The sequence below is a fragment of the Pavona decussata genome, unplaced genomic scaffold (genome assembly GCF_977016875.1).
Source record: "Pavona decussata unplaced genomic scaffold, jaPavDecu1.1 SCAFFOLD_84, whole genome shotgun sequence".
NCBI classification, from domain to species: domain Eukaryota; kingdom Metazoa; phylum Cnidaria; class Anthozoa; order Scleractinia; family Agariciidae; genus Pavona; species Pavona decussata.
In genome coordinates, this window is record NW_028145502.1 from 2,497,673 (window position 1) to 2,514,401 (window position 16,729).

The 16,729-nt window shown below is 37.8% G+C and overlaps 2 protein-coding genes across 3 annotated transcripts in view; one reads left to right on the forward strand and one right to left on the reverse strand.

Moving 5' to 3' along the window:
- The window catches only part of LOC146475415 (tubulin polyglutamylase TTLL7-like), a 69,251-nt gene that overhangs the window by 24,870 nt on the left and 27,652 nt on the right, over positions 1–16,729 (reverse strand). The window lies entirely within an intron of this gene.
- Positions 1–16,729, forward strand: part of LOC146475416 (uncharacterized) — a 31,959-nt gene that overhangs the window by 9,944 nt on the left and 5,286 nt on the right. Inside the window, exons 3-18 of the mRNA XM_085116038.1 lie at positions 863–991; positions 1,709–1,867; positions 2,877–3,173; positions 3,779–4,305; positions 5,735–5,903; positions 6,274–6,584; positions 6,920–7,349; positions 7,981–8,222; positions 8,744–8,900; positions 10,595–10,632; positions 11,440–11,499; positions 12,110–12,247; positions 12,620–12,799; positions 13,401–13,510; positions 13,941–14,097; positions 14,387–14,532. Coding sequence (XP_084972164.1) covers positions 863–991; positions 1,709–1,867; positions 2,877–3,173; positions 3,779–4,305; positions 5,735–5,903; positions 6,274–6,584; positions 6,920–7,349; positions 7,981–8,222; positions 8,744–8,900; positions 10,595–10,632; positions 11,440–11,499; positions 12,110–12,247; positions 12,620–12,799; positions 13,401–13,510; positions 13,941–14,097; positions 14,387–14,532 — 3,250 coding nt within the window. The remainder of the gene's footprint in view (positions 1–862; positions 992–1,708; positions 1,868–2,876; positions 3,174–3,778; positions 4,306–5,734; positions 5,904–6,273; positions 6,585–6,919; positions 7,350–7,980; positions 8,223–8,743; positions 8,901–10,594; positions 10,633–11,439; positions 11,500–12,109; positions 12,248–12,619; positions 12,800–13,400; positions 13,511–13,940; positions 14,098–14,386; positions 14,533–16,729) is intronic.

Sequence of the window (16,729 nt, forward strand, 5' to 3'; positions counted from 1 at the left end):
TTTGTTTTGTTTTGTTGTTTTTTTGCTTTCTTTTTTTTTTCAATCCTGATTTTCAGTTCGGATATTCAACAATTGTTCGGCTCTATGTCTCAGAACGTGCACAGCGACTATTCTGAAGAGCCGTTACGACAATGTGGAGTGACAAATCCCTTAAGTGACCTAGCAAATGTGTGATTGATTTTCAATGTTGACGGTACTAGTAAGAGCACTTTCAAACCAACAACAACAACCTTTATTTCCTCAAAGTGATCCTTTGAGGCAATTTCGCATGGAGTCAAGTGGTGGCACTTGCACGAGACAGCATCCTTCTCGTTCTATAAATCACACTTTCCAAACCCATATGTAAGATAAGCAATTCAACAATACCATGTTATAATTTATCAACTTTATTTGGTATTTCTCCTTTCCTTATATCTGAAATTTCTCCATGATAATATTGTAATGTTTACACACAAACTGTCATTTTTTACCGAGGGATCTGTGTGACTTCTCTGTGAAATTTTGTTTATCGAAGCCAAGAAACTATTACATCTTGATCAGGAAAAACCGTACTTTCAACACATGCACAATTTACATTTATTCGTCGGAAGACCTCGTCAGTTGGTCGCCATGCTCGTTTTGAATTTGAAAATAGTTTTATAGTCGCATGTGTAAATTGTGTGTTGAAAGTAAATGCAAATGAGGTTTTTCCTGATCAAGATGATGATCTGTCCTGACTGTCTAGTGACAATCCTAACTGAAACTCATTTCACTAGCCCTGCTCTTCACTGTAGCTTTACCAAGCCCTTTCTCGATCCAGTCCCCGGACTCTCAGTCAGTTGAATAGAAAGAGACCTTATCATTTTGAAATATCACTTTGCAGACGAAACTCTACCTAGAATTGGTCACGGTAAGCGTGTTATCAAGAAAGAGGTCCACAATAACTTCTCCAACATCCAAGGCAATGTCGTTGTTGGAGGCCGAAAAGCAGAGTACCGCAGAAAAACAAAAGGTACATATTAGTTATAACATTATGTTTATTATAGGCAAGGTTAACCTTGAGACAAGGCTTGCAGGCCAGCGGTCGCACCCTAGATGGGCAAGCTTTCTGCGGGGTGGCCGCTAAGTCTCCAGGGGCATTTACATGTGCTTGCTTTGCTCGGCTGATCATGGCGGATCTTCTAAAGGCTTCAAAGGCTGTTGCTTCGTAAAGAACTTTATAACTAGCCTGCTGACGAGTGTGCAAAAACAATTTTCAGGGAAAATAATAGTAATAATAATAATAATAATAATAATAATAATAATAATAATTTATAGCCCGCTAAAGACCAACGAGAACATTTAAGAAAGATCACCAATGTTGTAGCATTGTTCCCAGACCATTTTACTTCCTTTTAAAGCTAGAGGCATCAGTTATGTACGCTAAAACAGTTTGATCTGTTTCAATTGGAGTCGGAGAAAGTTTTAGGGTAATCTCGTACCCTGATCTCAGTTGGTTCGGGAATCATAATCCTATTTCTCTAAGTTCCAGGCTACTGTTTACCTTCCGAAAACGCTTTCCCTAAGAAAACACCAGTTTTACATCACAATTTTATCCGGTTTCTGAGATGGAAGATATTACACATTTTTTTATGAAATACCTGTTCACTAATTCCAAGGTAGTTTACACTCTACGTTGCCAATCCAAACATAAATTACTTATTTGTTTTCTGAATTTTCCTTTCCGAAGAGTACACGGAACAAGATAAAGTCCAAACCGAAAGCGTGATTGAAGAAGTTCATTGTAGCCCAGGTTCGTATTGCCAAAGTAGGAGTTATAAACGACTTTCTGGCGAAAAAAAGGAAAAATGGAATCCGAGGCCAATTAAAGGAATCCTCAGAAGAAAAGGTAAATTTATACACTGTTATTTGACCCGCACTTGTTGTTGACGTTGGTCATTTTTTTTTTTTTTTTTGGGTGGCTATTGGTCATACTTATGGTGTTTGTTCGTAATATTTTATTTTGCGATTATACTAAATATGTTTAAAAAACAATTCGGAATTTATTATTTTTCTTAGTATTATTGTTGTTACTTTGTTATTGCATGCCCATGCTCGAGTCACAAGCCAGTAAGATCAGAATGCTCGGATATATTTTTTATTCGTTCGCTTTAGGGAGTTGTATGCGATCATTTATTTCTCATTCAAATCACCGGCTCATTAGTATTATCAACAGAACAATTTTCATCATCGCTATCGTCTTTATCACTAACATTACCGCTATGAGGTCTGAAAGGCCCTAGACCCGAACAAAAATCTCAGGACCGCGTGGTAGTACTCGGGCAACGGTCATTGGGACGGGCGCTGGTCTGAACAGGAGTTTTCAGTTCCCGAGCTTTCTCCCCATGCCATGTAAATGATGCAATACATTTGAAAAAAATGGCGGGAGCTAAATCGATGAACGAGGATACGATTGCCCTTTATATATTTAGGCACTGGGCACAGGGCTCTGGCACGGGCATCTGGTCTGAACACTCAGCTTTCTCATCATTATTTTTGTCATCATCATTGTCAATGGTGTGATCGTCATCATCGTCAAATCATCATCATTGTCATTACCGTTATTGTCATCATCATTGTTATCATAATCATAATCAAATGTCATCATTTTCATTATCATTATTATTGTGATTGTCATCATTGTCATCATCATCATCATCATCATCATCATCAACGGCACCATTATCATCATCATTGTCATCATAAACATAATTATCATCATCAACAGCTAGAAGACCTTTTATGAAGGGTTTTCCTTCATCGTTATGTTATTACCGTTGTTTATTTTAATATGAAACGACTGTTACGGGAATTGTTAACATTTACAATCAACAATATTGTTATGTGTCAATTCAAAGTTTCAGGACTGGAGGAATGCCATTGGTCTATTGATTCTTTTCTTGAGAACCCAGATCAATTCATCCAAAAAATGGACGACTGTGCTGACTCGCTTAAGGAGAAAATGGAAGATTTTATCCTCCTTGAGATTCTTCCTGATCTTGAAAAATCCTGGGGTAGATGTTCGTCCTCTAACGGAAATGTCTACAAGACGCTAGGTCAAATTAGCTGCAGTCTTAACAGTGGAACAGTTGTTAGACATGCTCTACAACTTCTCTTTCATCTCATCTGCAAAGATGATTTTGGAAGCGGCAACGGTAATCTTTTTTTTTTTTAATTAGCACTTTATTAGCGACACAAACTACTTACAATCATAGTATGCTAAGTTAAATAATAAACTTAGTTAAATAATTACACTACAAACCTACAGCACTACTTTGTATCTACAAATTGGTGTTTATGTTACAATTAAAGTTATACTTTACAGATTTTTTTTTTCTTTTTCTTCCACAATCATTTTTTTACGGAAGAATATTTATAATACAAAAGTAAGAATAATAGTAAGGATTAAAGTGAAAACATTTTACTAAGTCAATAAACCACATTTAACAAGTGTAGGCCTAATTACTGTACAAAATTTATTCCCTCGAGCATTTTCCATTTTTTTCTTGAACAAATTTAAATTCTTTAATTTAAAAGATATATATTTTTCGGTGTGATATTTATTTATCAAAATTCTTTCGAAGTGGCTCAAACATGGTTTAATTCTTTGCAACGGCATGTCTACATTTGCGATTTCCTTAAATAAGTATATAATTTAGTACATTTATCGTCTCCTCTGAGAACCCTAATATAACGTCAGTCGCTGTATTCTGGCTTGAGGCTTTCGCAACTTTTAAGTTTATTTAAAATTTCTTTATAGACCTCTTTCCAAAAAGAAATGATAGTCGCAAAGGTAACTTGGTGGCAGTAGAGTTAAAGCTGAGGAAGTCAATTTTCTCCGACGAGGGAATGTTTTGGAAAGATGAACATCATGAAGAAAACCTCAAATTGAAGGTGTACGGACGTATTTTGTCAATACATTGGCTGCAGCAAGTTCTACAAGAGACATCACCGCGCTTAAAAGAAGAAGAAGGCCTGCAAAGGGTTCAGGAAACGCTAAGAGAATGTTGTGAGAAGGTTGAAAACAAAAAGAAGGATGTTTTACGGTATTCAATGGAATTCATCCTAAAAACTGTTTCTTATCTTCTGGAACCACACGCCAAGTCAAAAGCTGTCAAATTTAGCAGTTATCTGCAAGAGTGCCAAGAATTTTGTAAAAAAGTGGAGTTGGAAAGCAAGGTTCTTAAAGTCATCGCAGAACTACAGAGGACAAAAAATGTGCTAACGATGAATAAAGGCATAAAGTGGATTGATCTCCATTATTTATTAATTTATTTACACGGAAAGGTAAGTCTTTGAATGTCGACATGTGGTTAAGTGAAATAAATATGATGATTTATTATATGGCTACAATAGTACGCGCGCTCTGATTGGCTGATGAGCGGGCAAGATTTTCTTGTAATGACCGGGCATTATGAAAAAATTTCAGCTCTCCAACAGACCCAACGTAAATTATTTGCATCCTTGAGGAAGAATAAGAAAGATAGGATCAAGAGACAAGTTTTGTTCCGTCCCTTATCGAAGGGTGGTTTAGGTTTTCCATGCTTCAGGACTTCTGTTAAAGCGCTACATCTCAGTTGGATAGGCAGACTCTTAAATAATACTCACAATACCTGGACGGCAATCCCTAACTACCATTTTGAAAAACATGTCGGACTCTTGTTTCCACTAAACTGTACTTATAGTGATTGATTGCTGAACAATCAAGGTGACCATCATTCACCAGAAGAATTCAATGAAAAATATAACATCAAGGTTAACTTTCTGTGGTATTACCAAATTACTTCGGCCATTCCAGCCTATCTCAAAAGCTACGCATCAGCTCATACGGATCTTGGGGTGTCTGAACCCAGTTTGCGAAAACCTCGATTTCCAACTACCTAATGATGTTACTCTAAACTTAAAGAAAACGTTCTGCAAGCAGTTTTCTAAACTTTTTGTAGAGAAAATTAATACCGAAGCAACTGCGATTACGTCATGGCGGAAACACTCTCCTGAAGTTGCTGACAATTGGGTGTACTGCATCCACTCGAGATAATAAGCCCAAGACAATTTTATTTCAATTTGCTGCACAGGATCCTAGTCACTAATAAGTAACTCACGTACTTTGGGATAACTGATTGTGTGAAGTGTGTTATGTGCGGCGAGAACGTATTGAACATGCATTCCTTGAACGTCAATCCTTCCAACAATTATGGGATGAATCCCTTCAGTGGTTTAATAACTCTCACCAAACTAATGTCAGTCTTACCCTGCTACAGGTTTTTCTCAATTTACCAAATGCCCAACCACCGGCCTTTCTAATAAAAAACAAAGGACTTGCGTCTTCCTCTGTTATATGCAAAGCAGTACCATTATGCCTGCAAAACAATGCGAAAGAAAGTAGACACCTCTGAATTTATATCCATACTCATTATTCAGTTTAAGAAGAGACAAATAGCTTGACGTGACTACGTCATGAAGGCATGGCAAGACAGGATCATTATCTAATATCTATGTTGTAATATTTTTTCTACGTGAGCAATTACTTAATTTGTAACTTGTTCTAACATGTTCAGTTGTTCAATAAATTAACTACTTGCCTATAAAAAAAACTTACTAGTTGGATGCTCTACCATTGAGTTAAGTATCTCAGTGGTAGAGCATCTGACCTAGTAATCGGAAGGTCGACTGCTAGGTTCCACTCCAGAGTATAACAGTTGTTATCATTCTAAAGGTGCACAGTGACCGTCCTGCTCCACAAATGGAGACCGAAAGGAGAGCCATGATCCTTGTCAGACGTATTATTGAAGCCTACTTACAAGGAGGAGGGGGAGGCGACTGGAGATTTTGTATTCAAGCCTCTTCAATACTCACGGATATCGTCAAGAATAATTTAACACCAGGTGATGGCTTTCACCACACACACTGCCACTTCCTTTCAATGTTAAGTTTCTCGGCAAATAGGAGAAGTTTATATTAACTACCTGTACGTCTAAGAAGGACTAAAATGAGGTGGTAGATCCACAGAACAGGATGTCAATGAAGCAACACCGAGAAATAAGACTCAGTAAGAATAAGAAATCAGAGTTTAGTTGGAGTTTGATCCCAACGATTTAGCGATACGTTCTGAAAATTTGCTGGTAGAATTCTCACTAACATTCAGTTTTTCACCTGGAATTTCTAATATTTTTATCGCAATTAGCCATACTCCAAATTTCCAACCAAGAATTACATTGCTGTTTTGCTTTTGTTATGTTTTGTTTTTCGAAACAGAGATCATGAAAGAAGCCGGCCTCTGTTTGGTAAGCCTTATAAAAGATGAAAAGTTACAGAAAAGGCCGGAGTGTAGGGTGCTTCTAAAGCGGCAATCATCTGAAGTGCTATTTTGTCCTGACCTTGAGACCAGGACGCTTCTGGTCCATATTCTCTCCGCGAACCAAAATTCTCAGGAAGCTCTCCCAGCCGACTTCCAAGCAGAATATTTGGCCTCCTCTTACGGATTCCAGACCCTTGAAATGAACAACACAACTGTTTCCCAGAGCTTACATGGTTTGGTCAAGGTTGGGATGTTTCAGAGACTGAAGGTACATGATCTTAAGTCAATCTTCATAGCGGTTTTCAATACTACTACAATAACTACTACTTCTTCTTCTTCTTCTTCTTCTTCTTCTTCTTCTTCTTCTTCTTCTTCTTCTTCTTCTTCTTCTTCTTCTTTTACTTCTACTACTACTACTACTACTACTACTACTACTACTACTACTACTACTACTACTACTACTACTACTACTACTACTACTACTACTACTACCACTATTACTACTACTACTACTACTACTACTACTACTACTAATACTAATACTAATCATGACTAATACTTATCATTATGATCAATAAGTACTGACACCTGCTTCCTTCATAGGTGGCTGTCAAATTCCCCAAGGTAGGTCCGCAACATCTGTTGGAAAAAGATCCAACGTTCCCGGCCAGAAAACGGTTCATTCAGGAAGCTTACAACATGTGGCGATTAAATGAAGATCAGCATCAAAACTTCCCTGTCCTCCTTGGCTACAACACTGAGAGCTTTCCCTACCACATCATCACCAAATTTGAAGAATATGGTTGCTTACTGCAGCTTGTTCGAAAGTCTCGGAAAGGGAATCCAAATGTGAAACCAACGCAGCTGCTCAAAATGCTCATTGGCATCAGCGATGCTCTTTTGTATCTAGAGAAGTTGGGTTTGGTACATCGCGCAATCATGGCGGAAAACATTTTGGTGGGAGACAACTTCGTCTGCAAGTTAAGTGGTCTACACGCCTTAAAGCAGCTTACTGTGGACATATCAAATGGAGGTAACTAGGTCAGCCAGAATAAAAAGGCAGATTGAAGTACTTCGTTAGCCATACGCTAACCAAAACGTTAAGCAAATATTACCCTTTCTAAAACAAGTGTCGATTCAAGTCGCCAGAGTAGGTTCATTTGGTTATTTCGCGACGTTCGACAAGGTTGTTTCTGGAACGAATATCCCCCACCCCCCCCCCAAAAAAAAATGGTTGGCACTTTATGATGTTTACCCACTATAGTATTCTTAATCCCTAGAGTCCTGGCTCTAGTTTTTCGATAGGGAATAACTCTATCCAGTGGATAAATCGTTATCCAGTGGATAAAATGTACTCCAACCAATACATTTTATCCGCTGCATAGCGACTTATCCGCTCGATAAAGTTATTCATTCTTTAAACAACTGGGTCTGATGTAGCACAGTGCTAAAAAAAACTGAATCACGATTATTCGAGACACAAACTGCCGTCTAAATGTCATCAAACCACCTTGCAGAAACAGTGAATTAGCTCGTCCAGACTAAAGAATTATTTAACTGCTATTCTAAAAACAATTATACGTTTATTCCTCCATAGACGTAAACGATACCATTATACCATTATCCGTGATAAAATTCATAACATTTTTCTTTTCTGTACGTAGCTGCTGCCTCTGCCTCGAGCTCCCAGAACTTTTCCCACCCTGTTGCCAAGCCAGAGGATGTAAGCACGTCAAATGAAGAAGAAGAATTTCCCGTAAGGTGGAAAGCGCCAGAAAGTTTAAAAGATAAACGTTGGTCCACAGCATCTGATGTATGGGCCTTTGGGGTCCTAATATACGAGGTGCTCACCTATGGGTGCATTCCTTACAGACACATCTTGGACGACGAAGAGGTGGCTTCACTTGTAAGTACCTTAAGTATTCCATAAGGCCTGAGAATCTTTGTTGATGTCATTGTGTAGATTTTGCCTTATTATATCAAACAACGCAAATGGACGCCACAAACTATGTTAATAATGCTCCGCCAATTAAATAATAATAATAATAATAATAATAATAATAATAATAATTTTTTATGATAACTAGCTTTTCAAATAAATAGGCGATTTGTCTCCATATTTCAACAACCTGCAATGCCCTTACAGGTATTCTATGCTCTTTTTCTGGAAGAAAGTGCTGTTGCTGACTGAAACAGGTTACTCTACTGTCGTTTTCGTTTAGTGCTTGAAGAGGAATGACGCTCTAATTCTCAAATTTCATTCCTTAAAACTTACATATGATACATATGACAGGATTGATTCAGACAGTTTACTATAAGACGGAAGCGTGTGGAAATACAGAGTAAGAAGACATATAAGCGACAATGCTACTAGTCTTTTGTGGAGCATATCTGGTACTAGGCTTTTTTTTCTTTTTCGTTTTGCAGCTTACTGACGAGAGCGGCACAGATCTTGTCCGTCGTGAGCCGTGTTTTCAAGACGAAGAATATGAACTGATGTCTCAGTGCTGCGAGCGGCAACCTGACCAAAGACCCGAAGTGGCAAGAGTCAAAAAGAAGCTTAGCGAACTTCTCGAAGATGCAGGTAGATAAAGTATGCTTTTACTTCTCAGGGGCACCCAACAGTTCATGTAAAATTGTAAATGGTTTGAACCCAGGAGTCATGTCATAAGTACGTAAATTATGATCATCCGGGTGAGTGTATTCCTGAGAAGGACCGTTTGTGGTGACTTTGACTGACGTTTCGACAGCCTGAGAGGAAGTCATCTTCATACTCAAGTGACTTTCGCTCAGGTTGTCGAAACGTCAGTCAAAGTCACCACAAACAGTCCTTCTCAGGACTACACTCACCCGGATGATCATAATATACGTACTTATGACAATTCATGTAAAGTTTTCCTTGGCAAAATTACAGCTCAACAGTTCGTAGCACTGGGAAAATAATTCCTTTTGTTTCTGAAGGGACAAATATGTTAATAAAGTTCAAAATGAAATAAGGTCAGCTAACATTTTCGTAAAGCAAACAACAGCTCGTAAATTCCAAATTCCATTCCTTTAATTCAACTTAAATTTTTAACTAAAACATCCGAACAGATCAAACTAAAAATAGCTTACAGAAATATCTCTTTAAAAGGCTACAAAACGATCAGGAAACACAGGAGACAACATTTTAAGTAGTTTGTTAATAAATGTTCTCGTTGGGTGCCTCTGAAATCTGCGTATCTGATCCGGTTTCGTCGCATAGAACAACAAAAGAACCATCAGTATCTTGGTAAACAATACTTCTTAGTGCATAGGAATAGCAGTCCACTTACTGCACTCTAGATGACACACTTCTTTTGTGAGATTTCCATGGTTGTGGGGCCTAGCTGAATAACAGTGAATCGCATTCTCGGAACACACAATTATTACAAACGTTTAAGGCCCTACGTTTTCAGTTGAAAACGCATACTTTTTGATACGTTTTTGCTTATTGCCCACACTAAAACGATGGAAAACGCTGATGAAAACGGAGCCTTTTGAAAACGGTTTCCAGAAGCGGAGACTTTTGAAAACGCATCGTTTTTAGCGGGACAGGTAAAAAACGGTGACGTAAATAACGTCACACGACATCGGTTCCAGGCAAATTTGAGCATCTACACATGTGCAATGCCAGGTCCCAGTCGTTCTCATCGTTTTCAAGTATTTTGGTGTGGACGTGTGAAAATGATACGTAAACGCTACGGCAGACAAACCTAGTTTCCCGCGCTTTCCGTGAGATAAAAATAGAGATTTTTTAAAATGCATTAGTGTGATCAAATAGCCACAAGTCAATTCAGTCGGCTTGGTAGAAGACGTAGCACAGTCGATCCCATTGATCAAACCAGAGATATCTTTGTGGAATGGAATGACTTTGTCAGTAGCTGTAAGTGATCCAGTAAATTCTTCTCCATCGTGCATGGGTATAGCTTTTTTATAGCCCCAGCCAAATTTTTGATAGATACAATTTTCAGTCTGTGAGACAGGCAAACTCGAAAGAAGAAAACGCAGACTTCCCAACATGAGTGGAACCTATTACCTTCCGTTTAACAGTTTAGATGTTCTACCACTGAACTACAAGAGACTCGTCTGAATTGAAATGTCGATGAGTGGTATATATGAAAGGAATGCATCTGGGTCTCAATTTTGGTATATTTAACGACTAATACAGAACTATTTTAAGTTGAAATCAAGGCTCTCCCAGCAAAAAATAAAACGCTTCATTTCTGATCATTCTGACACTTATTTCACTTTTTTTAGTTCTTTATGACGAGTGTGAAGAAAACAACTTAGTGAGGGTAAGAAGGGTGCAACTGTTTTGCTTTAACTAGTGACGTATTAAGATATACCCATGTGGAGATTTGTGATTTAATTTTGTATTATTATTATTATTATTATTATTATTATTATTATTATTATTATTATTATTATTATCGCATTCTTATAAAATTGCTACTTTTTGTGAATAATATTTTCTTGTAAGCTCCAAAATATATGTTATTAATTTTCTCTTATAGCTCATCATTGACCATGCACTTCTGTTAATTTCCCTTTGTCTTCAATGCATCGATTGTCTTCAATAAATAAATGCATTTTTACCTGGACCAATATCAACTGAGACGCAATCGTTGAAGAGCCCTTAATCTGTTTAAGAGAACAATCCTATCTTAGACGGATTAGCGTTTATCATGATCAGGTCTTTGTGAAAGGCTATGTATGGACTGAAGACCCCCACTGGGTTAAGACATTAGATACTGCCTCTTGCAATAAAAAGTCTTGCAAAAGAATGTAACGTCTTCAGCGCAAACTATCAAACCATCTAAAGTGTCCTACTAACAATAGCACTGCACGCTTTCACATCAAGAGAAATGAGTTCACATGCATAGAATTGGCGTTTGACCTTAGTACGTGAAATTTCCAAAATGTTGAAAACTCATTTTGCGTATTCTTTTTGCATAAATTGCTTTAATTGTTCCGTTCCCTTTCAGTTGGTGTTGTGGAAATTCTGGGCCGTCCTCCAGAAATGTTTACCTGCAGAGCATGAATGGAGTTTGCCTTAACAGAGATAAGTTTAATATTTCTACTATTTGTTTTTAACATTTTAGACGCCGGAGGAACAGTCAATAGCAGCTGATGATGATCTTCCCAGAAGAGCAGAAGTCGAGGTTAGTTTGTTGATATTGTTGCCATGTGTGTAACAATAAGCCGTTCTTGATATTCTAATAGCATCACATGACCGTGGAAGCACGGAAAGCCCTCAACGACATGTGGAGGATCTGGACATTCTTTCAAGCCGCGATCGAGACTATATTTCTAAATGGTTGCGAGACGTTGACGCTCATGAAGACCAATGGCTGCCACACCCTGATGTTACGACGTTACGAATGGCGGAGAATGTCTCGTGGAAGGACCAAATGACCAACACGGAGATCCGTGGCAACATCGTGAGCGAGAAGATTAAGACACGGCGGCTAACCCTTGCTGGGTACTACCTCCTTCATACAGAGCTACCGGTCAGCAAGGTCATTGCATGCGTACCATCTCATGGTAGCCTTACCCGCCATGACCAAGCTAAGGAACCTTATCGAGGATCAAGTGGAGAGATGAAGGAGGAGTTAGTCAGCAACATACAAGATCATGTTCTGTGTCAAACATCGACCCGACTCAAGTCCATGTCATCATAGATTCATGGACGGATGGTGATGATGTTTAACAATATTGTTGTTTAAACTGTATAACCTGGTTAAAAAAGCCTTGTTTCTCGTTAAATTCCAGGGTTTGTCTGTGGTATTAGAGAAAGTCTCAGGAGAAAATATGGAACATCTTAGAGGGCTTGTTCGTCTGCAAAACCCACATCTTGCCTCAGTCAACAATGTTTGTTATGGGAATTCAAATTGCATGGTAGTTGAAACGGTAAGTGAAAGAAACTCATCACAACTTTGTTTACTTAAGAATGTTTAATTCACTGCCATTCAGTGTTATCTAAAACACTCTCAGAAAGAAACTTATTTAAAGTAGCGGTAGGTGAGCACGTCATCAAGGTCAGTAGGTTAGTCATCAAGTTATAATTGACTTGTTTAAATAATTATTATAACGTGTAGAATTTTAGATTTACGTATTCTGCTCTGAGGTAGGCATTACTCACTGGACAAACAAAAGAAATGGTCAATGGTCGAAACAGATAGCAATATGACAGAACAATCAACATTAACCGTATATCGTTTTGCTCTCAAGGAAAATCAATCTGAATCATAATAGAAGTCATGTCACATTGCTATTCATTAGGTTTTACCTGAGAGTTACTGCGGAAACCTCAAGGATTACGTTCTTGACGGACGATGTAATGAGGGACACATCGTCACCTTCCTGTCCCAAGTGGCATCTGCTCTCCACTACCTCCATAAAAACCACATTGTCCATGGAGATCTGCGAGCTGAATATGTGAATGTAGTAGCACCAAAAAAGGTACACGTGAGCTCTCAGATTTTTTGCCAAATACATACCTAGGAACTTGCATTAGGCTCGAAAATAGGCCCACCAGTTTTTCAGTTGATTATATACTGTGAAGTGTCACCCTCGTAAGTTCATGACGACGACGACGATGATGATGATGATGATGATGATGATGATAATAAACTCACAGATACTCAGAGACTAGTAAACTAATTTGCTAAAGTATGTTGACCTCAACATCTGGGTTGGCTCTCACTTTGATTGTTCATAACTCCAATTTAAAAACTTGAGGACAGTCATTCAAAACGTTGAATGTTCAATATTTTAAATCTTCATCGGTAAGGCTAATTTATTTTATCACTGTAAAGAAAATTCGCTGCCATATCGCCGATTTACGTAATTTTATTTTGTTCATTACGTGATATGCCATGTGATCACACTTATGAGTTAAGGCAAAAGAAGACATCAAGTTTTATAATAAGGGAAAACGTCATTCTGTTTTAGACAGTCAAGCCTGAAAAAATTGTGAATCATTCATATTTTTCGAAGACATTCATCATCTAAGGCATCATAATTATCTATTTGTCTTACTAATTTTTTTTTTTTTTTGCAGGTTCAAGTTGGGCGTCTTGGTCGCTCCAAGCCTCTGTCCATGAATGCTTACGAGGTTACTAGTACGTGTTGCGTGATAGAAGCTGTCATGCCTCCTGATTCTGAGCGATGGTGAGTAGCCTAGAGCAATCGGTTTTATTGTAGAGGGAGACTTCCGTGACTCACTGACTCTTGTGAACCTAAATGGTGAATGGGATATTTTGAAGCCACAAATCTGAAAGGCCCAGGCCAAAATTAGCGAATTTATATGACGACGTAACCCTCGCTCTTATTTCGCTGAAAATTTTTCATGCGCTCTCGGTCGACAGTATTCTGTGTTTCTAGTATACTTTTGTCCAACTCGAAACTTCTAATCTACTCAGTTACGACATTCATTTCAAATATCTCGTCGTAGTATAGATACATAACTCAAAACATGAAAATTTAAAACGTCCACATGATGATTCTCAAAGCTGCGGAAAGATGTTCAGTTCGGTGGTAAAACAATTGAAAAACTGAGTATTACGGATAGGTTATGAAAATATTTTCAACATTTTTTTAGGAGTGCACCAGAAGTGATCTTAGAAGGACGTTACGCACATGCAAGTGATGTATGGGCATTTGCTATCCTGGCTTGGGAGCTGTACGAATCGTATTCGGCTTTTGGCCAGGATAGGCGAAAGAAGTCGGTACCTTACCACTTTCTTCAAAATGATCAGGTAAATCTACCTTGCTTCTACATGGTCTCAGATGTAAGCAAATCCAACGTTTTTCATACAGTTTCAAACTAACACATCTTATGATTTGGCTTAAGGACTCTGCGAAAGATGTAGGTGAAAATTGTGTAATCACAGTTGTCCCTAATCATTCTGGGATTCACGCAATCTGGGATTCATTTCCCTGAATGACTATTGAATATTTTTACATGTCTTTACATCATTGTTTACTGACACAGAGCTTAATACGTGTTATGTCGCCAACTATTTTACGTAAACGTTTTAACCCCAGATACTTCCGTATATGAGAGACGGGAGGCCACTCGACCGACCTAAAGGCTGTCCTGATTGGGTGTACAACATCATGCATCAGTGCTGGACATACGATTCGGTTCAAAGGCCACCTTTTCTCGCTATCATTGACTGTCTCACCAGCAGGTATTTACCCGGAAATCCGCATGCCAAATACTTATACTGCTAACAGTTTGCACAAGTAATATAGTTGTTTCTTTTATGTACTCGGGGACTCGTGGAAGCACTCTTCTTCCCCTTATGTTGCGCAGGTTATAGAATCCCGAAATTGATGCAGTTTGGGGGTTGAGCTTGTCGCAGTCCTCTATTTATACCTGGCTGTTTTACTAACGGCCCAGGAATCTCTCCCTTCATTCTGATGGTCGCGTGATCACCCGAGACAAACTTTTCACAAGTCAAGATAGACTTCAGTTTCGCATTAAATTTTCATCTTACAAGAAGCGAACAGAGATTCTCAAACGGGGACTAAAGACAACACAAATGGGAGTAATTTGCCTTAATTGTATTGCAGAAGTCGCTGCTTACTTCATTTCAGTCACGTAGAACTTTTCCCATTTTTCATTTCCCTTAGTTTAATTTTTGCAGCGTTAACTTTCACCGTAATCATCACACAACAACAACAACAAGCTTTATTTGCATGACTATAACAAATACAGTATTGCAAAAGCTATTCATAGTTAATTATTGATTCGTTAACTAATTCCTAAGATAACTTAAAATAGAATAAAATAAAAATAAAAATAAAATAAAAAAGTATATATATATTTTTTTAAATGACATAAAAAAAATAAACAAATAAAGTAACTGAAGTCTTTACTTATTTTAAACTATACAGTAGGAGTAATCATTCCGGAGAGAAGTTTATCTCTCAATTCGAAGCACGAGGAAACAAATGAAATTAATTGAGTGTTTATAAAATAGTCGGTTGAGTTCACTATATGCGATATTAAAGTTTCATTTGCTAATAATCGTGTAAATGGAAGGCTAGGTTCTATTTTAGAAAAGAACATATCTCTTAAAAAAGAGTAACTTGGGCAATCTAATAAAAAACGAATTTCTTCTTCAATGGTTTTACAGTTGCAAACATTACGCACCCTTTCATTACGGGGTATGTTGTCGTATCACACAGACACCTTCGAGTCAATACAAAGCTGTTTATTTTTCTCCATACACAATTGATTGAGGGCAGTGTTCGATCATAATCAGCAGCCTAAAGTCAATTACTGGTTTTTCATTTGAGTGATACTAAAAACCACCAAAAAATTGTATGGATATTACCTTTAATTCACGTGCCAATGTTGCTTGCGGTTTAGGTCCGTTAGTATTTTAAAAGAATTAAATACGTATACGTCGCTCAGCTTACATTCTATTGACAACATTTCTTGGTCGTTTCCTTTTTAACTCGTGAATGCGCGTAGCGCGCGCAATGAACGAGTAATAGCGATAGCTGGCTTTTGACTTGGTTGGTTGGTTGGTTGGTTGGTTGGTTGGTTGGTCGGTCGGTTGGTCGGTTTTGTCGTTAACTTTCGGGCGTGCGCAGTGAGTGAGTTTTAAATTCAATTAGTGGGAAAAACACGCGAACATTTATTGTTCATGGCGCATCAGGAAATTCTTGTTCAATATGTAAAGAATAATTTGACGATCATTTAGTGCAAGAATGGAGATTTTTCGTTCAATCTGAGCAAAGTTACAAGTTTTTTCAGTTTTTCAGAAAGTCCGGGGTCGTAAACTCAATTAGTGAAAAAAAAAAACGTGAAATTTTTTTTTCACGACGCGTCAGAATTCTCTCATTCATTCTGTAGAGAATAATTTGACAATCATTTCAGTGTAAGAATGGAGATTTTTCGTTGAATCTGAGCAAAGTTATAGGTTTTTTTCGTTTTTTTCTACAAAGTGCGGTTTCCTTTAAGAATTAAAAATAATTTAATTTAGAAATAATTTAATTAAAAAATAATTTAATTTGTCAGTTTTCACGCGAAAGCGGAACGTGCCATGTCACGCATCATTGACGTCGTAAACAAAATTATGCAAATTTCTGGTGAAATGAACACTTTAAGATCTTGTCAGCTTTCATAGAGGTTTCACAGGGAAAAAATGTTTCATTTTCGAAATTTACAACTGGAAATTTATGGGAAAGCAAAATGACGCGGTCGATAAATAATTCTTATTTAGCAAGAGCTTGTCATAGTTCATTATTTTTACTTGAGGATTGCGTGGACTGAACTCCAAAGGAAAAATTTCACGCATTTATGTGGGGCATGAAATGTAATGCAATACTTTGTTGAACAGATTTCCCTTTGTGAGATCGGCTTGCCCTACAGTA